Here is a 24,458-nt window from a genome sequence, read left to right on the forward strand (position 1 = left end):
TGCAAAGCTATTGAGCATGGCAATGTGTCACAACATACAGTGGGGACAATGAGCATAATCTGTTGTGCCATGGTATGGTGAGTCACTTTGCAGCAGTGCAAGAGCATTTTACAGAGTAGTAGGGATTGCTCTCTTCTGCCCACATTCTTTGGCTATCAAGAGCCCAGTGCCTCTCTTGTAATAGCGCATGACCTACAACAACAGTGGAGATCATCTGCACTGGTTTCTGCTGTGTTTCACACCATCAGCACCCTGTTCTCCAAAAACAAGTCCTGCTACTACTGGATTGCATTATGAGGGTCTAGACAAAATGCTCCCTGCAAAAATAAAACCTCTTTGGGAAGAGGAGGGGAGAAAAGTGGGAGATCAAAGGGCAGTGAATGGAAAAGACAGAAGCAGCTGTCACAGGGTCAGCGACACAAAAGGAGAGAACTAGAAGAGGGCACTGAGCAGAGCACTCAGAAAAGAGCCAGTGCTGCCTGGGAAGGATGCATAAGGATAACTAATAGTACCCAGTGGGATGTCTAGCTTGACTAGAGCCAGGGATGGACCCAGTGGTAGGACAGCACTGGGGTGCCTCAGATGGAGAATGCTTTCCAGGACGCTGGTTTCTTCAGTGCATTTAGTCTGAGCTTAGGTAACTGAGAACTACAAAAGATTTCTCTCAGTTCTTCATAATTCTCTATAAATGTGTTGCCTCATTCACTGTTCTGAGGCTCACAGTGCTACTGTTCCTGACTGCCTGCTGCTGCCAGGAGCAGCTTTATGTATCCTCACTGCAGATACTGCAGAAGTTCCTCCATTTACCTTTGCTTACTCAGTGTCTATGTCTGGGTTAGTGAGACAGCAAGCTCCACTTGATACCCAGCATAGGGTCCAGTCCTCTCTGGTCTGTACTAGCTGTCAGCAAAGATCGGTAGCCAAGCCTTCATGCCCACATTTCCATGCCGCTGCTGAAACTGACAGCAAAGGTGTCCCCCACGGATAAATTCATGTCCTGTGGAAACTCGTGTCTTAGGAACTAAAGAAAGATCATCACTTTATTTTCCTTGGCTCAACAAAGAGCTATCGAGAAGTAACCAATTTCACTCATTGCCATCAGAGACAGGATTCAAACTCCATCTGTAATTTTTATCATTACTCAAGCTAATTGTGTACAAGAGGAGTTGCCAACACACTGATACAACAGCCTTATCTGTTACCTTGACAATTTGCTAGCAGCACTACTTATGGGCAGGCTGCTGTTCCAAACCAGTTGGTCATGGGATCTGTCCTAGTCTCAGTAGACCCCTTCCAGTGATATTGGCCTGGATCAGGGACTCGTTTGTGCCAACAGAGAAAGGAACCAGCTTCTACCACCCCACTGCATGCATTTCAAAGCTATCAGAGGATGTGACTCAGGAGAACAAGAAAAGAGCAAGAACAAGAGAAGAATAACAAAGTCACCTATAGGAAAGGTCCAATCCCCATAACATTCAGTCCAGTCATACACCATGTCCTAGAAAATACCTGGCTCAGCAGCCCCTAGGCTTAGTTACTTGCTGTGGGAAATGTTTGGCTTTGTTGTATTTGTCCACCATAAATCCCGAGATGAGCTTTCACTTTCATATTTTGTATCAGCAGTTTCAAAAGTGCAACAGTGAGCTTCTGAAACATCATTATGACTGGAAAGCATTTATTTGACCCATTTGTAACAATCTGCCACGTGCCATAAACCACGCTTTACTGGTAAAATAAATAAGTGAAGGAATGCACTCATTAAAAATATAATAACAAGTTGCCATCTTCAATTGTAGTCTAAGCTACTTTAATGATGCTGTGTACTTCGAACGATCACACTGCAGACATAATGAATGAGGTTGTTTAAGGCAGTTGTGGGAGCCTTTTCAGAGCCCAAGCATTTTCTCCTCTGATCTGGGAGAAGGTGTAAATACAAAGCAGGCACTTTGTATTTAACTAACAGGTAAAGTTTTCAGAGGAGGGGCACCTAAGTGAGTTAACACCTTGAGCTTTTTTTTTTCAGAGGTCACTTAAAGTAAGCTCCCAAAAACATGGAGTTAAGTGCTCCATTATGTTTAAAACCTGACCCTGATATATATGTTTATGAGCTCAGGCGATGGTAGAGAAATCTGGTCCTGGCTCTGCTGCTGAATTAGGAAGTCACCTTGGCCAGCCACCTCCACCTTGTGACATTTCCAATTCTTCTGCATTTTTTCTTTGCTTTGTCCATTGGAAGCTCTTCATGGCCAGACATGATTCTTACTGTCCTATCTCAACAGAAGACCAATTTTGGATGGGGTTGGAGGCAGGTCCATAAGGAAAATACTAAAGATAATTCTGATTTCCAGTGATGAGCTATATGAATTTCATAGTAGGCTCATTTGTTGTCCCAAACAAACATCTACTCATCTACTATACCTGAGATGGTTTCCAACTCACATGATAGAGCAGGGGAGCTCCCCTGATGTGAACAGAAACAGACAATGGGACAACACATCTTTGACTGAGTGGTGTCCAGTCCCTAAATGGCAAAATGAGACTATAAAACACAGAATCAGTCTCTGTTTTCTGCCGGATCAGCACATTCTTTCTATTATTGCAGTTATTGTTGTGTCTGAATACCTAATTAATTACAACAGTAAACGCTGGCTTCTTTAATCACAGCATCAGCTGTCCTAATCAATCTTAATAATATGGGATCTGTACTATGGCACCCATGAATTTTAATCTACATAAATTTCTTAAGACCTCTCACAAGCTTGTTGTACGAAATGATGTAATTATGGCTATAGATTAGGCCTGTAGAGAGTGATTTAAATTGGATTTAAGAAGGTGAATAGAGCCCTCCCACTCAGTTATTTATTTATTTATCTTAATCCTACCCTTCGCATGGATTTTTTTTGCTATCATTTTCTTCCCCTCCCCAACAGCCTTGTCACCCTCTGATCACCCTCCATCCCTATCTATCTCCCAGAGGCTGCAGTGGCAGAGCTGTATTCCTAGGGGAGGTGTAAGACACCTCTGGACTGTGAGAGGAATTAATGGAAGGTGCAGAACAAAAAGTTGTGGATCCAGGTGATAACATGTTTTGGTAGATCTGTGCAGGAAGCAGTGCTGGAAAACAGGATGAAATAGATGGAATAAAGTGTGGCTGCCAGGAAATGCAGTTATTGAAATAAAATGAAAGGTGTTGAGGGCAATATCACCTAGCTGTAAGGTTTGCTTAGTCCTTCCACCAAAGTGAAATCTTAGGCTGTTTAGGGGGCCCCAAATGTGCCAGACCCTGCTTTTGTCTTTCAGAGGAGACTGGCACTTTGTTTCCAGGCAGTATTTCCTTACCGCTTCCTCTGGCTTCAGTGCAACTCTTCCTGATCTACACCACTGAGCAATCACAACAGATTTCTGCCCTTTCTCCTACAACCATTTCCACCTGCTGCACCCACATAATAGCTCCATTGCCGATTCCACATGAGGTTACAGGCATCTCAGGAGGCGCTCTTTATAGAACATCACTTAAACTGATTTTATTTATTTTTAACAGCATGTTTCTTACTGCCACCTCCATTCTTTCATTGTCTGACTAAAGCTAAATGCCATGTCTAACACTAGCTGAACATTGCCTTAAAAAGTTGGACTTAAATCTAGAATTATATGAGTAGTAAGAAAGCTTCCTGGTTTTAATTTTAAAGCAGTGGTATTTCATGCTGACTTGGGAAATCATCCTTGGTTTTTGGCATCAGGCAGAGGATTCGGAAAGTGACATTAACGGATCTACTTTCTTTGAAGGACTTGGGAGTCATTTCTTGACTTCTGCCTAATGAATAAGTGCTGCCTTCGTTAAATTTATATTTATGGCCATATAGTAGGTCATTGGCTTGTTTTATGTCTCCAGGTTTATGGAAGGTTATCTGCTGTGGTCACCTTGTGGCATCTTGGCCAGGATTGTCTTGCATAGCGACAATCGTATCTGAGCAGAATTTTTCCCATGGAGATATGGAAATTATCAAATTAATATAGAAGCAATGTCCAGGGATAAGGCTCTTGCCCTGAGCTGCCAAATGAAGTTACTGTTAGCATCTGTTTTCACAGTACACCTATAGTTTGCCCTGGAAAGGCCAGATCCTCAGTTTCTGGAAAGCACGTCTACACTAACTTCAGTGGGGCTGACATGATTGGTACTTGTTCCCTGGCCTCTCAGGAGCCTCTCTGCTTTTTTCACTTCATTTCACCAGCTGATCCTCAGTGTATACCTTGCATTACGTAATAAGGAGCTGAGAGAAAGGCTCAAGATGCAAAAAGTTTACCCCGCCTCTGAATTTGTTCAATCATTTTTCGGGGATAAAATAATTATTAGTTGTTGCCACACTGACTGATATTTACAGTAAAAGAGAAACTGGATGGGGAGAAAGGGTTGCTGAGATAAGGTAACTCTCCTTCCTCCGTGGAGCATGATTATGTTGTCTGCATCTTATGAAAGAATAAAGCAACTTTCTCTCCTGATCAACTCGTGTTGAGACACAGAAGTGACTCACATCTTCCCATCACTTTGAATTTTTGTATGTGATATGTTCCAGCCTACCGTAACAAGCAGCCCCTGGGTTAGCTCTGAATCATGGGCCCCCTGTACATCTGAGCCCTTTCTGAACTTCACACAGGTCATTAATACATAAGAGAGCTGTCACTTTACTGAACACAGTATGGCCACAGCTTCTACAAATGTTTAATCTGTGCCTAGAGGTTTCTGGACCAATACCAACCATTGGCTTCATCTACACTACAACTGGAAGCACAGACAGTTATGCCCTTCACTAAGTTTAATTCATCCAGCACAATAAGCAGCAGCATGAAGATATGTTCATGGCTGCCCATGCTACCTTAGCTTTGGACTGGGACACCCAGCCAGCCCTGCAGTCTGTGTCCCCTGTACTCCCTGGCCATGCTGGCCAGCATGGTCACATACACTGTACTGAAGTTACATTTTCATCTGCTTCAGAGCTAAGGAAGATGAGTTCATCAGTGAGCAAAAGTCATCGCTTTTATTTTTAAGAACTCCCAAGTTAAAACCCTGAAGTTCGTGACCCACTACAATTGCATTTCCCAAGTAGACAAGATAGATTGTGAGGGTCTGAATAAAATAGAGACACCCAGGTTGGGATTTCTGCCTCCACAAGTGATCTGGTGCTGCAGCTCAGGGGTGCTTTTGCCTCACTCCCTCCCAAGAGCATCCAGGGACTCTTCAGCCACTGTTGCAGTCCTGCATGTCAAACCAGCTGTAAACACCTGGCATTTTCTTTACTTATATAATTTCCAATTTTGATCAAATCTGACTGATTCAAGGGAGAGTTTTGCCACTGACTTCTAAAGATATCACCCTAATCTCTATCACCATCAGCCATACTATCACCATTGTCCTTAACCAATTTTAGATTGTTAGAAGTTTTCTCCTTGCTTTTGGTTTCACTACAGTCACCTATGTATATATATATCCTCATCTTCATCTACATTCTTAGAAACATCATTATTCCTGTCAGGGGTGTCTGAGAACTCTTCATAGAATGCTTCAGACTGGCCACAGTCTCTGGTTGATGCTGCATGGTCTAGCTTTATTGGTTTGGCAGTAACTGAAGAGTTATGGTCCTTGACATCTTGAATGCCACTGCCCTCATCGTTAGCATCTTCCTTCTCTGCCTCTTCTGGAGTGTCCATGACTTCCTTCACTGCAGAGGAATCTAAGTTCTAATCATAATCATTTTCCAAGTCATTGCGGTCTTTGCTGTCCAGCTGAGCTTCAGGAAGTACAAGGCATTCATTATATGCCTCAGATTGTGGGCACTCAGTCCTGTATTGATTTCCATCATACAGCTCTCCATCAGATTAGTCACTATTTGACATTTATTTAAGTAATGACTTAAATAAACACTGGATCTTCCCTCAGTGTCAGTGGAGAACTTTCACTTGGGAGCAATAGATGGTTTGGGACCCCTAGACATAGAATTTGGGTTATGAAGAATGTCAGCTCTTGGCAGTGAAGGAGAAAATTCAAAGACGGCTGCTGGAGAAAGGTGACCAATAACTGTTGGTTTTGGTGCTCATGGTAGCTTTGTGATTTCTAGAGAAAAGAGAGAAAAGTCACGTTAGTCAACTTGGTGTCTTATTAAAGCCACCATTGTATACTCTACAGTAGATTTTATCTTACACATTATACTTTGTCTTTTATAAAGCTGAGAGAGTCCAGCCAATAAAAGGCCTGGCTCTGAAGAGAGAACTGCTACAGCAGAGCATATGTACTGTGCTTCCATGTGGCACTGCAGCTATTCCGGGGAATGTGGTGCTCATGGATTGGGTTGTTAGGGTACTGTGGTTAGGTTGAGGTTGGACTTGATGATCTTTGAGGTCTTTTCCAGCCTGAGCAATTCTATGATTCTGTGATTCTGTGGTTTAGGGTCATAATGAAACAAAGGCAGCCCCAGCACAGCTGCAGAGGAAAAGGTGTACAGATGCAGAGCCAAAGGTATATCACACAATTTGAGTAGCTTGGATGCTCTCCTGTGCATCCTGCTCTGGGCAACCTGCTTTAGCAGAGGGGTGGGACTAGATGATCTCCAGAAGGCCCTCCCACCCTCTCTGATTCTGTGATTCTGTATACTAGGAGCAAGGAAGACATTCTGACTGATCAAAAAGTCCCTTGAGAAAGAAACACCCAGTTACGTACACCTCTTGCCACCTAAGGGCACAGGGAAATAATCATAGAATCACAGAATTGCTCGGGTTGGAAAAGACCTTAAAGATCATCGAGTCCAACCACAATCTAACCATACTACCATAATGAACTCTAAAAGCTTTGTGTAGGAGGGAAAAAGGCTGCATTTAAATGCTTGTTGTTCCAAACCCTTTAAATAAAGCATTTGTACAGTTTTAGTATTTAATCTTAAATGTGAACAGTGATTTTCAGTGTATATTTCCTAGAGTGAATGGATTGGTTACAGTGGTTAGAATATAGTTCCAAAGACAGACAAGATACCAAAGGATGGGGTAAGGAGAGCAGCTCATCAATGAACCAGAAGGCCCCGTTCAGTTTCTATCACTGGCACAAAGGCCAAACAATGTAATGCTCCTAAAGCTGCTGAAGCGTGTTCTCTCTGAAAAAGTGGCCAGCCCCACTGGGATTTAATTCATGTTAAAACTGTAAACCCAGAGCTCAGTCCAGGAAAAGGTGTTTAACTGTGAGGAAGATTTTATTCTGATCCAAACCAAAATTAGAATTGTAGGGTTCCCTTCAGGAAAGGCGAAGCCTGCAAATCTCAAGAATTCATAATATAGCTTATTTGGAAGTTTTTGTCATTGTCCTGTATGGGCAGGAGACAGGCTCAACTGTAGCTGGGAGAGCAGACAGTTTCCACACATGCCTACCTAAGGCAAGAAAAAAAGAAAAGGACCACAGTTGAATAGATGTCACACCATGGTTTCTCCTGTATCTACAAAGAGGCAGGCATTGCCAATTGTGTGCATGTCAGAGAAAGACAGTGCATGTCCAACTCCATCGTTAGCTTCTACACTATCTTTCTACATGGCCTGCCATGTAGATTAAGCCATGAAAAGATTAAGCCATGTCAGCATGGACACATTGTTGGCATGGACACATTGGATGAAATGTTCTCCAGTCATACTGCAATCATGTAGGACATCAGTCAGGTGCTCTGCACCTGCCTGCACAGCCCAGCAGCTCAGGCTCCTTCTATACCATGCCCTCCTGGGGAGCTGATTTGTGGTTTCTGACAGGCATGACCTTCTGATCCAGCTAGACTAATCCAGTGCAGAGAACAAAAATGCTCTGTGTGTACCTCCTGAGCAACAAAGAGGATTTCTTTGTTTAGCTGTATAAGCAGGTAGATGTCACCAAGAAAGGGCAGTTGCTTCTAGGGCAGACACAGCAGATCATCTCCTTTGCTTCAGACTTCAATACTGTGGTTCTTCTATAAAGATTTACTCCCTCTACCATATTTCCTTTTTCATTTTCCTCAGGATATTCCTTCTACCTGAAAGCATATAATCTTGGTCTGTTTAGAAGGTCCAAGTTAGTAAGAACCATTCTCTCAGAGAAGTGCAGGAACTGCTGTGTCACTCAGTCTTTTGTAACCATCAGTTTTTTTCTAGAGCAATATGCTCAACAGCCTGTTTTTAGAAGGAAACAATTTTGAGTGGAGGTTAGAAAGAATGGACTTTAGTCACTTCCTTCTTCAAGAAGGCAAGAGTAAATGGAGAAGAGATTTTATGTTCTGCAAGCATTTCTTCCAGTTTCCTGGAGCATCTACACTTTAAAAATACAACTTTCCATCCCTATGATGCTTCTGCTGATCTCCAGAGGTTTTAATGAATTCTCCTCATGTTCTTTTCTATCAGTGAAAATCCTTACAGTAGTGCACTACTTTCCTGTTTAACACATATGCTTTGGGACCTGCCAAAAGTCAGATAGTGATTCAACCCTCCAACTTTCAACCTAAGACTACAGTCTCACCTGTTTCTTCCTGTCACCACCCCTGGAGATCTAGTTATATCATAAAAGTAGGAGCCTCCAAGACTTAGCTAGATAGTTGTATTTCTCCCCTCGCTGTTTGGTCTTGGTCTTAGCCTTCCTCTTTGCATGTGGGGAGATAAGTGTACTAGGAGACCTTACAAACCATCATGATCAATGGTAATCTTTGACATTAAGGCAAGTCTGTAATAGTATCAGTTACAAAGCATTTTGTCTGTTTTCTTCAGATCCATAGCACTCATTTGGCACCTAATCACACATTTTGGCATGTAGCCAGTATCCCCCCTTGGGCAGGTCAACATCTACACACCCTCCAAGCCTTTTCCACTAGCCTCCTTGTAGGAAAGGAGAAAGTGGGAAGTGGTGGGGGGAAGCGGCAGCTCCCTAAGGGAACATCCTAAAAGTACAAAGCCAGAGGGATTGCATAAATGTAGAACTATGCAGCACCAATAAATACAAATTAAACTCATAACAAGAAGTGAAATATTAGGGCCAAGGTGACATTTGGACTGGAGGTTCAGCCAAGCTTTGCTTTAAATATTTTATTGCTGCAGATAAAGAAAGAGCTTATCCAACACGTTTCTCTCTCTCTCTCTCTTGCTCTCTCTTTCTCTCCCTATCAACCAAAAGGGAAAAGAAAAAAAATATCTTAACTAGCTTTGGTTGTATTTGAGCTACACTTCAAAGTTTCACAAAAATAAACAGTTTTAAGGGGGAGGAATGCACACTTGTAAAGAGAGAAAATGCACTTTGAAGCCAGCAAGGGACTGCGTGCTTTACGCAGAGATTCACAGCATCCTGCCTGGAGCAGACAAGCAGTGTCCCCCTCCCCTCCGAGGAGCCTCTCCCCTTCGAATGGGGCTGCCTGGCAGCAATGGGTCTTTTGAAGGGACGTCAGGATAGCAGGAGCCAGTGCTTTCTTCTCTTCTACTTCCCCCTGCTATGCCCCTGTTGTTTTCTGCTCTGATTGAAAGTTTCATGTGCCGGTAGCTGTCACTGAGATCTGAGTCTGCACAGCACCTAGCACAGCATCAGTCCGGGATTAGGATGCGGGCTCTCTGGGGTTGACTGCAGCAATGCCAAGAATCTACATGATTAGAGGTGGGCTATGAAACTTGAGAAAGGTGGAGAGGGGTTTGTTTGCCGTGTGCAAAGTCACATAGGGAAATGCAAAGCTTGGGGACAGAGCCCTCCTGGCCATCATGGGGGGTCTGCACCAGTCCTGTCTGTAAGAATGAGTGAGCTGCTCCACTGCTAGGACCCTCAGCCTTTGAGTTTGTCTATCTCACAGCACACATTTCTTAGGGAAAAGAAAGGGGCAGCTGAGACCCTGGGTGTGCTGGGCCCAGAGCAGAGGAGCTGAGGGGAGGCGTCATGGCGGCTGCAGCTCCTCACAGGGAGTGGAGGGCAGCGCTGAGCTCTGCTCTGTGTGACAGTGACAGGGCCCGAGGGAACGGCATGGAGCTGTGCCAGGGGAGGGCTGGGGGGTAGGGAAAGGCTCAGCCCCACAGGGCATGGAACAGCCTGCCCAGGGCAGCAGACATGGCCCTGAGCTGCCAGAGCTCTAGGGGCATTTGTACATTGCTCTCAGATATATAGTTTGAATTTTGGGTGGTCTTGTGTGGAGGCAGGAATTGGTCTCAGTGATCCTTGGGAGTCTGATCCAAGTTGGGATATTCTATGATTCTATTTCTCTGTTTTAATCCCTTATTTCCTTCTCTATTCTGTCTCCACAGCACAGAGCCCCACTGCAGCAGACCCCTTGCAGCAAGCCTACGCTGGAGTGCAGCAGTACGCAGGTCGTTAGTATTAACACTTTCTCCCAGTAAACATTTTTCTTCTCTAAATTCTGTAAACACAGCTAAGGGGGCTGTGGGAAGGGAGGTGGATCCTGAGGTGGGGACACCAGCACCACAGATCTTTAGATTCAATTTGCTGTACTCATGAAACCAAACCTAAAGACCCAGAGTCTTCTCTCCCTAAGGAGGCAACCTCCTCCCATGAAGCACTGGGGAATGGCTCCCACTGAGCTGTACCTTGGTGCATCTTCACTGACAGAACTGGGTCAGGCCTCCCTAGAATGTACGACAAGCAAGCAGAAAATCAGGCCACTTGGTTTGCAGCCACTTCAAGTTACAGAAGACCTGGGGGTCTCCTGAGTGCTGCAGTGAGTAGTGCAGGTGGGCAAATAGACAGTGCCGAACCACTGCAACTGCGCCTGGCAGGGCACAGTCAATGTAAGTCTGCACATGCCCATTCTGTAGGGTATGTCTGAACTCTGCTGGCTAGGCTTAGGTGAGACACCCCAGCACTGGCTAGCTCCGGTGTGGCTGTAGGTATAGATTTGAGGCTTGCCTAGAAGCTGCATATACTCCTGGCTTCCCAGCAGCTTCTCCATAACTTCCAGTGGGCAGACCTCTCTCACTCTCACGTCTCTGTATGCTGAGCAGCTCCTTTGCAGTTGATGGACTGACACCAGCCAAAGTGACCTGGTACAGACCATGACCCTGCTGTGTTCAGCCTCCCCTTGCGAGGTGTCCATGGCCAACACTGCAAGGAAGCTGCCACCTCGAAGTCATTATTTCCTGTGGTAACTGGAGCAATCATGGGCTCCCGCTGAGGAATGGCTATTATTTCATGTCAGTGCTGTATCTGGAAACTTAATTTAATTCTCCATGTAGGGCTTCATTTGCCGGTATTTTAGTTATTGTCATTTATTGCTTGTGAGGTTTGATAGATGGGAAGCAGCTCAACCCTTTGAGCTGTTAATTAACCCCTCTGCACACACATGGCCCCTATCCCCCTCTCTCTGGGCTCGCAGGCGACCCGTACTCTGTATTTTTAGCAGCAAGGCACATCATCTACCATCTGTGGTATTGAATGGCTCCCCTTGTCTGCTTGGTGGGGGAGCTGAGGTGGGGAAAATTGTTTAATTGCTGCACACTGTTTCCACTGTGTTTGTGTAGAAGACTAAGTGTCTACAGACATGAAAGGAAATGTATATCCGAGAATGCATGCACAAGTGTGCTTCTGTGCATATTCTCTGTAGAGTAAGTGAGAGAGGGAATACACATGAACTGTTATTATAAGCATGTGTATAAATCCGAGTGCAAAAGAAAAACATGGGCAAGGGCTCTGCACATGCCAGTCAGCACAGTCATCAACATGCTGAGCTCAAGAATGAGTGTTTTTCTTGTACTTCCTGGGATTGTTACCCATCTCTGGTGGGGGAGACCTCATGGATCTCCATTTAGACTCCCGTTTAGATCACATGGCTATCCCCGGTGCTACTGCTACAAAGTTGAAGGGAGAATGGATGCTCAGGGACAAGTGCTACTACCTGAAGAACCACTGAGACACTTCTATTATATCTCAGGCTATACGAGGTGTCTAAAATACAGCCCGTCTCCAGCTTCGCATGATTGTTTGATGTGAAAGTTTCTTGCTTCTCAGAACTGAAATCTATCCTTTCCTTCGCTCTCTTTCTTTTCTCCACAGCTGCTTATCCTGCTGCTTATGGCCAGATTAGCCAAGCGTTCCCACAGCCACCTCCCATGATACCACAGCAACAGAGAGAAGGTGAGTGAGTGGTCTGTTGTTTTCTCTGCACCCAGCATGCCATCTCCACCACACTGGTTTCCCTCCTCATACACCTAGAGAGCATCCATTAAATGCCCCATTGCTCTGAATCCCTAGTCTACTGAGTCTTTTCTCAATTTCCATATGTGGCGTTATTGGCACACTGCAAACATCCTCATGGGAAATCCCTGCCAAGATCTCCTAAGATCCCAGGGAGAGGAGCATGCTGATATGCATGGGCCATGGAAAGGCCTGTTAGCAGTGTGGGAAGTAACATCCAGCGGGGTTTTTTAATGACAGCCAATGAGAGTAATTGCATCGGAATAAAGAATTTAATAGGAAACAAATAATGGTGATCCTTCATTAGAAGCCAGTAATGTAATTTCAGGCACCTGCTATTAAGTGGAGCTGATCTAGTCCTTTCAGCCTCCCTGGAAACGCAAATCAGCCCTTTTAGAGAGTAATATCTGTATGAGGATGAGATTATTCATGTAGCAAAGGTACCTTTTTCTTTACATTGACTACTAGAGGAGCCTGACTTATGTAGTACATGGGACAGGATGGTTGCACTAGAGACATTAAAAGCATAGACAGGTGAATCTCCCACTGTTTCATGTGATTGTTTTGGGAGGTATCTGCATCATGTAATGCATGGCAACCAAAGACTTGCTTAAATGAAGAAAGGAGTCATTTATGTTTGCTTTACAGCCAGTAGGGAACAGTAGGAACCTCAGGGGCAACCTGCTCAGATAGCCCCAGCCATCCTCCACTACTCTCTTTGGACAAGAAACTGCTTACCTAAGTGAGGCATTTAAGTCAGGTGCTTCAGTTTTGTGTAGAGACCCTCATTTTAAATAATTATATTTCAACTTTTACTCCTTACTAGATCACTAATTCAGATATATTCTATATGTGTTATTATATATATAATTACATTTAATATTTTAATGCAGTGTAACAGTCAGAACAAAATGAATCAAGATTAGACTATCAGACTAAAACATTCCGATGGCCTAGAACTACTTTGGGGGAGAAATCTCATTTTGCAAGAAAATTAGAAATGTCAGCATTTCGATCTAATTTGGAATTAATTTTTTTCTGATGTCAGAATTTCCTGGGGAACACAACTTCCAGCTCCTGATTAGCTCTAGTACACATCCCTGCTGTGAGAACAGATGCACAGACCTAGTGTATCATTACTGAGATGTTTCCCCCATGCTGAAGGACTTTGCTTTTTATTACTTACTGGGGCTAGATTAAGCACAGGACAAAATGGAGAGCAGATCATTGCTTAACATAGCATTGTGCCAGGAACAATCCAAAGCAAGGAGTAACTTGTGCACACCCTGAGCACCGCTGCCCAAAGATCCCCATGTTCGTAAGGCACAGTGTGTCTGTGGGTTGAGGGTGAGTGTCACCCAGTGGACAAGTTATCTCATAACTCTTTGCTCCTTTCCATAAGCATCTGATGTCAAGGATGATTGGGGGCCAGGTATAGAAGAGGAACCACTGATTCAAGGCAGGTAGCCATTCCCGGTGTCCTCCATTTTCATGTAGTGCTTGTCTGCTGTGGCTTTCTCTACTATATGCTAGAGAGAGAATCTCTAAGACACGACACTGCATTTTAGCAGAGAGTCAAGACTGTCAAACCTCTCTACCCTTTAACAGGAAGATGCAGCAAGTAGGAACTCTAATAATAACAATACTCAAAGCTGGAAAGAGTGCTTTATGTTTGCAAGGATGTGCGCAAACATTGATTTGTTAATGAACCTACCCTACCACAACAACAACATTGATGATCACATTGTTAATAATGATGCTAACTCTCAGCTCCTGAATCCTGGTTGGATAACAAGCCCAGACTGCTTGGCTGCTGCATAATTCCTGTAGAGATTAGTCATTGCTTCCACATGAGTGCTGAGGCAGTTGGCAGCTGATGGGTTGCATAGGATGGAACAGATCCAAAATTACCAAAGGTAGAGACAAAGTCTTAACTCAGACCATGTCAACCAGGCAAAACTTGAGGGTAATTTCAAATTTGTATTGTATTACTCATCTTGACATAGTTTGTGAAACTCAGAAATACACTTAGGTACTAAAATAAAGTAGGGCAGGCTTGTGACTCCTGTGTTCAAGTATGCTGAGGACTAAATAGCAAGCAAATAAGGAATAGGCAACAAGTTACAGCCTCTGAGTGTTTGCTGTGGAGGTGAGGTATATATCCCACTTACTGTGCATCCAGACAAACAACGGCTTGCAAACTTCGTACATCCTTACAGGACAGCTCATTTTTAATTACTCATGTTGACGGTTGACACCCAGAGATAGGTTGGGACACTGCTGTCACAATCCTAAATAACTAGCCACAAGCTGGACAGCAATGAGCATGGGCAGAGCAATGACTTAGCAGTTCAAGTCCAACCAAGCCAAATCAACACAGACCCAGAACAGATCTCTGTGCCATATGTTTCAGTGTTTCCAGACACATGTGTTCCTATTATCCAACATGGTTTGCCTGTAATATGCAAACCGTTCGTATACTGCGTGTTTCTTACACCTTTTCTTTTCTTTTGTCTGAATCAAGACTATCTGTGCTTCCAGTGTATTAATGAGCAGAAATACCTATTACTTAAAGCAATAAAACTAAGAGCCGTGGTAGGTGTCAGGATAGAAATGAACCTTGGTTCTCGTCTCATAAAATGTTGCAAGGGTTAGATTTTGAGCTGACTTATAGCCCTTTTGAAAACCAAAGTAAAGTGCTTAGTAAAGAATTTTAGTATTGTATTCAGCCTTGAACTGCCAACTGTACCGATCTTCCGTAATCCATTAACTCAGTCCAAAATAAGACCTTTCTCTTTGCAGTAAAGTTTTCACTAAGATTTTGCCATACCAATAGCAATCTTGTCCCAATAATCTTGATCCCTTTAAAACTCTTTGCATATGTATACTGAGAACTAACTTTGCTCTTCATAGCATTCTGAGTGGAACGATTCATGCATTCAGTCTCTCAAAAATATATACATATGCACAAAGGGATGGTCATATGCATAATTATGTTGTCTACTGTAGACTGACAAAATTAACATGACTCAGGAATAAGGAAAAAACAAGGTAGAGAGATTGTTTTGTGAATTCTTTACCAAGGAGTCTAACTGTGATAGGTAACTTACGGATGGATGGGTTTAACAAGAAATTGCTTGTTAAATTCTAATGGCAGAATTTTCATATGTGAGGATGATAAAACAAATCAAACTACCCCAGGTTGTTTCTCAGTAGCAGGTGGAGCTTTCAGCATTGGAAATTAGAAAAAGTCCTCTGTAGCTGGGAATGGAGTGAGTTTGGCCTTGAATGTTTGAGTCAGTATGGGAAGCCACAGCATGAGTTTCAAAGCCCCACTTCAAAACAGAACTGGGCTCTGGTCTCTGCTTTTTCACATCCTTCCTGGCCTTTTTCTCTTGGTGTCCAAGCACTGTAGACAAAGCTGATTTTAAGATGAGCTAAGTGTTGTTCTCTCCTTGAGCCCAGCCTCCAAGCCTGGTGTGGATGAAGTTGTGTGCCTTCTGATCCGCCTTATGCCTTAGTAGGTATTTCTCAGCGCATGCAGGCAGAATCTCTACTCATGCACAACACATCCAAGACCCCAGGAAATACAGCTGGCATTTTTGAAAGAATTTGCCAGTTTTACAGAGCAAACTGCTGGCTCTGGTGATGTCAGTGGGAATTTTGCCACTAATTGCAGTAAAGCCAAGATTTTACCCATTCCATAATAATGCAGATCTCAAATCCCACAGCAGAAGCGCTCTGGGGCACATTCAGATGAAGAAAAGAAATTTTCCCTACTATTCTGGACCACAGTCTTCTCCTGGGCAGCATTTTCTCAACTCTAACAGACACCGAAGGGTGTTGGTGTTTGTTTAACATTTTCAGACTGTTTCATATCTAGCTTACTGTGCCAGTAACAGCATTGTATGTAACTGAACTGCAGAAAGGACTGAAGAAAGGACAGTCGCTCAGTGTGGAGACTAAGGAAGAAGCAGACAGGAGCTGAGGGGAAGAATGAAAAGTTTGTCATGAAATAGGGGAGCCTGAGTGTGGGCCACTGAGTTTCAATAGTAAATTAGTTAAGCAGATGACTGGGTACCTAATTGGTTAATTATTCCACTGTACCAGTATCCCCCCCCACTTGGAAGAAACTCAGTCACCATCCCCATGACCTCTAGGAAATGCACGAGATGCAAAGGATCAGCTGTTCCTTCATGACAGTCCTTTTAGCAAATTAGTGGGGAAAATTGTGCTTAGCAAATATTCATTAGGGCTTCATTTTCCATTAATCCAAAAGGAAATGTGGAGAGCCTGTGACTTCAATCATGCTGAGGCCCAGGAATTTTAATGAGCTTTAAATGGGCATCTGTCAGAATCCTGACTTCGCCGTACTTCTCCTGCCAGCCGGGGGGATGAATAATGGCTAATAAAAGGTGGGAGCATCTAGGCAAACTCCTCTCTCTAACAGGAAAGGCAAAGTTGTAATTTGCTGTGTTATGACACCATAATTATGCCCCAATGAAGAAAACAAGAGTGTTAAAAAACCTTTTCCTTCCCCACACTGTGCTCCAGGTTTAAATGGGGGAAAGTAAGCTCAGTGAGGGGCTCACTGGAAGGAGGGCATCCTATTTCTCTCTGTCCTCCTACCCTCAAGGAGCATGCATTAATTCCCCTTCATCTGGACCTTGATGAGCAAACCAGAGCTGGAGTTACCTGTGGAGGTCAGCGTAGAGCTGGGCAGCAGCTGGAAGTACCCCTAGAAATAATCTCCCCCCACAAGAAAAAAAAAATCCCTGCCTCCTAAGACTCCACAGTTGTTGCTGGTGATCCAAAGGTTTGGGTTTTTTTCCAACAAAACCACTTGTATACAAATGTTCCCTCTTGATTTGTGTTCACTGTGTTGCACACTATATGCAGTGATACAAGTCACACTCTAAGCCAGAGGCAGATTCTCTATCTTCTACCCTAAAATGCAATCCCAACAGAACATTTTCCATGCCTCAACATTAACAAAGTGCATACTGCACTGAAAGACTTCTTCTCTGGGTATTTGTTACAGTACTGAGGAGAAAAAATAAAAATAATAAAAAAAAAGGCAATTCCTGTCCTGAAGTTTAGGATTTTGGATTGGAATCCATCTATCATCTCTTTTGAGAAACCTGTGGAATGATACCAAAGTGTCTAGATTATGGGGAGTCTTTGGAGTGAGTCATACTGTGGGGACTGAATGCAAAGTTCTACAAAACAAAACAAGTCCATGGGTTTCTGTATTCCTTTCTACTGATGTCTCAGCCTTCACCAGGGAACCAGAAAGACAATGAAACATTTGGATGCAGACCCAGAGAAGTAAAGGTTAGGGGATGGTCACCCAAAACTCTACAGATTAAATGAGAACAAAGAGAACCAAGAACAACATATATTGTTCTTTTTGTTCTTTTCCTCTGCTTTATTTTTCCATGGCCGCCTGTGCTGCTGCATTTCTCTGATTCTGTGTTTTATCCTGGTGTTTGTGCTAAGTAAGTTGACACAGACACATGGCGACTTTCTGAGTTCCTAGTCTTCTGCTTTCTTTGTTCCTCTGAAAATGTCTTGAAGACCAACATGAGAGAATAAGGACGGGTCATTATGACAGATGTCATGTTGCTAGGCATGGAGTTTTCCAAAGAGGATGAAGGGGTAACAATAAAGAGATGAGCCAGGAAAACTCAGAAAGCACATCCCACACCCACTGTTTCCCAGGTGAGGAAAGTCAGACACACTGAGGAGCCCTTTCTTCAAGACCCCTAAATGGAGGCTGGGCTCTGCAGACCGCTTACACACAATTGTCCCCCACCAGACAGAGAGATGAGACACCAAAGTAAATCCCACCATGTGCTTTCTCATATCCCACTTAACTCTATTCATGGATCTTATTTTTCTCTTGACAGGACCAGAGGGCTGTAACCTGTTTATCTACCATCTGCCCCAGGAGTTTGGGGATGCTGAGCTGATGCAGATGTTCCTGCCTTTCGGTAATGTCATCTCCTCGAAAGTGTTTGTGGATCGGGCGACAAACCAAAGTAAATGCTTTGGTGGGTAAAGATAACAAAACAATTAGATTCATCCAGGAAAGGGCTTTCTCTGAATACTTTACCTTTCAAACTGCTTTCTTTCTGCTTAAGCTTTTATGATTTCTCTCAATTTATTCCTGTCAATACTTTCCCCCTTCCCTCTTTCTCTCCTAATTGTCTCATGCTCAGAATTGTATGCGCTGCTTAGAGGTGAAGGTTTGGCATCTCACCAGCAGCTGGGTGCTGCAGTTGCTGGTGGTGGGGTGGAAAATATCTTGCCTCATAAGGGAAGGTGAGGAGGGTGCAGAAAAGACTAAAGCACCTGCAGCAAAATGGAGGAGGCCACAGGGTTAGGTGAAATACTGATGGGGTCAGCAGTGGGAGCATGTGGCAGAAGGGGAATTTCTGTATCCAAGGCAAAGCAGAAACAGGTCATGAAGTCAAAGGGAAGACAGAGCTTGAGGGGCAGCTCTCCAGCAGGTGTGATGCATTAAACTGCAAAGGGACCAAAGGCTGAACAACATTAGTTGAATGCCTGTAGGGATGGCTGCTCAGTGAAATGCCAGCAACCATGCTCTGAACCCACCAGACCTGAGCCAGCGCTACAGCACATACAAACAGCCTGAGATCACCCTGTGCCTCAGCTGGGTTTGAATAAATACTGTGCTCACACAGCTCTGGGCATATGGCTGGCTTAGCTCCACCAGCTGGAGCATGAGTGGAACACAGCCTCAGCTGCATGTGGTCCGCCAGACAGGGGCACCCCAGTCTGCACCCACAAGGGTGGATCAGCCTGCCAACAGCTGTGTGCTAACATGTGTTTCAGTGAGATTTCACTGTTTGCAAAAGTGTTGCTATGGAAGGTCCTTTCAGGCAGTGCAGCAGCAGGTGGACCCTGCCACCCTGCCACATGGCACTATCCCACTGGTGGACTGTGGATCTCTCCCATCCTCATGCGCACCAATGGGATGTGAAATTTTTTGTTCTGTGCCACCCAGTACTCCTTGCAAACCTTTCCTGAGAATTACAGTGGTACAAGCAATTGCTTTTCTATTCCTGTTACCTGCAGCTGATCTGGACTCTGTTTCTCAGGCAAACTTTCAGAGTTAAGACTTGTTGGAGTTTAATTCGAATTTAAAGTCACTTTCAATCTCCACACTGTGCTTTCTTTCCATGCTACTTTCCCTACTCCCCTCCCAGACAGCCCACATCCCAAAATTTCTACCTCATTCCTGGCTATAGTGCATGACAGACAGTACTTCCAAGAATTTTATGCATCTTCTCTGTGCATAGTTCCTCTTTGCCATCTAGAGGGTCAGACCAAGTTGCTCTTTGATTCTAGGGGTGTTTTTCCCTCGTTTGAGAGGACACAGCAATTCCCTTCAACAGTAACCATGGGATTCCTGTACTCTCAAACACTGGAAAAATGAAGAAAAAAATATTTTGTTTAGAAGAAGCAGTTGGGAAGTTCAAATGAGAAATTATGAATTATCCACATTCACTCCAGAGCCCTCCTTCTTTACCGAGTTTTAACCATATAAAAGCTCATAACAAAATGAGCAGACCAGCACAGCTCTAGGTGACATTAAAAACTAAGGCTCCAAGGATATCATCAGGTTAGAAACAGACCTTTGGCAGTGAAATTGCTATTCCCATCATAAATAATATTTAGGAGAATACTGTGCCTGGCTCCTCTCATAACTGGCAAGGGGAAAGGCAAAGCTAAATGGAGATGTGAGGTGAGAAACAGATTCACTACATCTCCTCTTATCTCAAAAGCTCTCTGGCTGCAAGGCTTCATGAGGATAATAACATATACCTAGCTTGTGGGGCAGGGTTGTGGGGCTGGCTTTATTGCCACTTGCAAGGTGAAGTTGTGGCTGAGCAGAGATTGGGGCATCTTAGCACAGTTTTTTCTTAAGCGTGAGTCTTACTGGAAGAATCTTAACCATAACTTGTTTAATTCAGTAACATCCGATGCTGATGTTAGGATGTTCAAGCACTTTGGATGTACAGACTCAAGACCAAGCAAAAAGATGAATTAGAGATTGCTAGTAGATTTTAGTCATCTCATATTGACTTCTAAGGCACAAACATCCAGGTTCAGTCAGTTTCGTATCCCATGTGTCAAGACCCAGTTTTCTCTGACTTTTGCTTTTTTTTTTTATTTAATAAAGATACTGACTAACAGTCATGTACAACACTTCCAGAAGGACAGAAATGGCAGAAGTACAGGTAGCTAATTATCACAAGTATGTCACTCTGCTCTTCAAAACCTCCCACCCTGCTGACCTTCAAGTTTAAAGCAACATAAAACTGTGGAGGGTGTTAGAGATAATCAGACCTTTCATTTGTCTTGCTAAGTCCATTGAAGTTGATGCTGATTTTATTGTCCCAAAATCCTGCTTTTTGTAAAAAAAGGAGAAATTACTTTTTCCAAAATGAAAAAAAAGGATTTTTGTCAACTTTGAATGTAAGAAAACTCTTTCCTTTTTCTGCTTAGGCATTTCCCAAAACTCAACATGTAAAAACATAGCATTTGCATTCTGTTTTACTTTTTTTAACAAGCCAGAGCTCTCCAACTGGTAGCCTGGGGGGACAATGCTGTCTGGCCCCAGAAAGATATTCCACCATTATATGACCTTTTAAAATGTATCTGCTATGCAGATCCCAAGTAAATTGCTCTAACAGAGTCTAGCCTGAGGTTGTAGAGAAATTGTCAAGAAGTCCTGCTTTTGACAAACTTAAAAAATTCCATGGAGAAAAATCTCACTTTTTTTTCCCCCCCATAGAAAGAGAAAATTCTTCATTTTCTGTTCTTCTGTCACTGTTGAACTACTAGTAAGTAGCCAGCCTAAAGTGAGTGAGTCAGGAGAGCACCATCTCAAAAAGGGACTTTTTTTCCCTCCTGTTTGTCTCTGAACCTGCACTTCCCCTGCACTTTCAGCACAGAGATGGAAGCATTATCTCCTTTGGCCACTGCTGGCAGGGTAGTGTAGGGGAAGACATGGAAGAAAATGAGACCAGTTACAAACCTTTCTCCCAGTTTCCCAGAGTCCAACATCCTGCAGAGACCCATTAATACCTGTGTGCACTGAAAAAAACACACTCTGGTCATAGAGCCTTTGACTTTCTGAGTTCAGAGGCAAACATTGTGGAATTCAGACTATGGGAAGCTCTGATTTCATGCAAAAAACGTGAAAGTAGTCAAAATATGTTTGTTGTTTACCGTAGCAGGTCTGCTTGCTGCAGTATATGAGATTGCCTGAGAAACAAACCTGACTTCTCACTGAAAAACAGTAATTTAAAAAGGGAGGCTTCTTTGCCTAAGACTTCCCTCTTGCTGCATGCATCCAATCTGGACCCAGATCCTCCCTTTTCTCCTACAGTTTTTCAGATCTCTGGCTCTTACTTTCCCCTCTATCCTGATGCAGCTGAAATGTGTCCAAATACACACCATGCTCCTCCCTTGCACTCATCACCACCCTCTCTATCCCCATGGCCTGAGCCTTCATCACACTGACCATATTAGCATCTCCTTGGGATTCCCCTCAGGTACTGCCTCGTCCACCCTCTTGTATTCAAAATTATTGATTTCACTTTCACAGCCCTTCACTGTTCTGTCCTTCTCTCTCCTCTCCTGCTAGCTCTTCACTCAATGCCCAGCTGATATTTTTAGCCACTTTACACACACTTCTTTTACCGTCACTAGGCCATGCTATCCTTTCCCATTAAAATGGTAGGGCCACCATAATTGTTGTTGTCTGACTTAAGAAAAAATTACACTTAATTTACCTTGCTTTCTGGACAGCAGCTCCCAGTCTCACAGTAGACTGATCTGGGTTGTCTTGCACAGGGACATAATATGCCTGATCATCAACTTCTACAGGACCCTGGGGCTCTATTTTGTGTCTGTATAAGACAGAGGCTTCCCACTGCATGTGTGTAAGTTCTTCCGTATGTAAATAAATAAATGTCAGAGGACATGCAATATATCAATGTGCTGTTCACAGTGGTTCTATTGAAAACTTCCCTCTGAGATGTGTAGATGATTTAATTGTGAGTGGTTTGTGCAAAAGGCAAAAAAGAAAACTCCAGTAATATGATGCAATTAAAGCTATTAAAGCCAGTGTGAGAAGGGTCATTCTTCATGCTGCCCACCCAAAAGTAATTTTCCCTCTGTGGTAAACATTCAGAATTTCAGGAGCAGTGTTGCTGTGTAGAATATACTTCAAGAGGGCATTTGAAGACATTAAACTAGTGAAAGGCAGAGGCAACCCTGTTCTAGGAAAATGTTTTAACAGAGAAGAGAAGGCAAAAGATAGGTTTGGGCAATATTAATTAGGAAGACATGACAGAAATGAGAAAAACGAGGAAGTGGATGGAGCAGCAGAGGCCAAATGATTACCCCAAGGTGTCACAGGAGATGTAGATAAATTAAAGCCAAAGGAATTGTTATACTGGTGCACTTGGAAATTCATTCCTCTGGTCACCTCTTCTTGATAGCAGTGAGCACCTGATGCTCTGTCTCTTTGCATTCCATCAAGCATTAGACGCTGTCAGAGTAACTCTGCTCTACGTACCCCATAACACCCATAATGTGCAGCCCCTCACTCTGTGCCTGTGCCATATATCCTCTGGTGCGGCAGCTTCAGTTTCTCCCCAGAAGCCATTGACTCCAGAAGGCTGAGAATAATCTCCTTCATGCCCACAGGGACACTGTGGATTCCCTCCTTCAACTCAGCGTGGTCTGACACCTCAGGTGTGAACAACCACATCCGTTGGATGCTTTTCACTTTTTCTGTCTATTCCAGACGGATATTCACATGATGCCGGGATACCCCATCTCTTTTTGAAAGTCCACAGTTAAATGGGGAAAGTTTGACATGGTCCCTCACCAAATCCTTCTCTCTAAATTGAGGAGGTGTGGATTTGAAGGATGGACCTCTCCTTTCAGGAAAGTTTGAGGGAACTGGGCTTGTTTAGCTTGGAGAAGAGAAGACTCCAGGGAGACCTCATTGTGGCCTTCCAGTACTTGAATGGAGCATATAAACAGGTGGGGGAACGGCTGTTTATGAGGGTGGATAGTGATAGGACAAAAGGGAATGGTTTTAAACTGAGACAGGGGAGGTTTAGGTGAGATATTAGGAGGAAGTTTTTCACACAGAGGGTAGTGATGCACTGGAACAGGTTGCCCAAGGAGGTTGTGGATGCCCCATCCCTGGAGGCACTCAAGGCCAGGCTGGATGTGGCTCTTGGCAGCCTGGTCTGGTGGTTGGCAACCCTGCACATAGCAGGGGGGTTGAAACTAGGTAATCACTGTGGTCTTTTTCAACTCAGGCCATTCTATGATTCTGTGATCTGATGAAATGTAGCAAGGGGCATTCTAGCTTTGTCTACAAACTCTTATGGCTGCATAGAACCATTTGGTTTGGCAGATTTATTTGGCCTAAAGAAAACATCATTTGACTCTTAGTATAATATGGATGTCAAGTTTGATTCCAGATTCCTGCCAAGAGTCCACCCAGATGTTTCTAATTGGCCACCCAATTTGAAAAATCATCCAGTCTTCCTTGAAGATGCCAAAAGAGATAATAAACACTATCTGACAAGGGTCATAGTAGCTAATAACACCGTTAAATATTTCTGTTCCCCACTCAATCTTTACTAGCTATTAACACTCACCATTAAATATAGTGAGATTAAAGGTGAGAAAAGCAGTGAGGAAGGGAGTGAAACTCAGAAGAAGGACTGAGAGTTAGAGTTTTTGTTGTGTTATTAAAAACCTATTGTGGCAGTTCAAGACTTCAGTGTGGTGACAGAAGGCAGGGTGGGAGAAGCAAGGCAGCAAGCAGGTCATGACAGTCTACAGACAGTGGAATCTGGAACAGAAGGAGCAGAAACTTCAAGAGACCAAGGCATCAGGAAAGCTATGCAGGGCTCCAGGATGTAGGGGCATTGCAGATCAGGTCTAAAGTGAATTGGCAGCACTCCATAAGACACGGAATTGTACCAGAACACCCTGAGGTACATCAGTAAAAAAGCATTGCTAAGCATTTGCTCACATCGTGCTTCCAACATACCCTGCCAAAGCTGGTGGTTTCTCAAATAACTAAATAAATAAATAGGCAAATGGTTGTCCTTAAATTCATCCAGGGAAATAAGCATGTCCAGGGGTAAGGTGATGCAACAGTAAGAAATTCCAGTCCTGTGTTCCTGTCCCATCTGGGCAATCATAGGTTAACTCATCTGTG

At 43.6% G+C, this 24,458-nt stretch overlaps 1 protein-coding gene across 14 annotated transcripts in view; it reads left to right on the plus strand.

Annotated features, from left to right (window-relative positions):
- CELF4 (CUGBP Elav-like family member 4) overlaps positions 1-24,458 on the plus strand; it is a 725,820-nt gene that overhangs the window by 652,847 nt on the left and 48,515 nt on the right. For 6 of the 14 annotated variants that reach the window (XR_001463894.4, XM_015277428.4, XM_004937077.5 and 3 more), the window contains exons 9-11: positions 10,270-10,335; positions 12,032-12,112; positions 18,082-18,225. Coding sequence is in view for 13 of the 14 variants with exons in the window: in XM_015277428.4 (XP_015132914.1) it covers positions 10,270-10,335; positions 12,032-12,112; positions 18,082-18,225 (291 nt within the window). In the remaining variant the exon portion in view is untranslated. The remainder of the gene's footprint in view (positions 1-10,269; positions 10,336-12,031; positions 12,113-18,081; positions 18,226-24,458) is intronic. The other 8 variants (XM_003642925.6, XM_025144828.3, XM_025144829.3 and 5 more) reach the window with 3 other exon arrangements.

This window comes from Gallus gallus, chromosome Z (assembly GCF_016699485.2).
Source record: "Gallus gallus isolate bGalGal1 chromosome Z, bGalGal1.mat.broiler.GRCg7b, whole genome shotgun sequence".
Taxonomy (NCBI): Eukaryota; Metazoa; Chordata; class Aves; order Galliformes; family Phasianidae; genus Gallus; species Gallus gallus.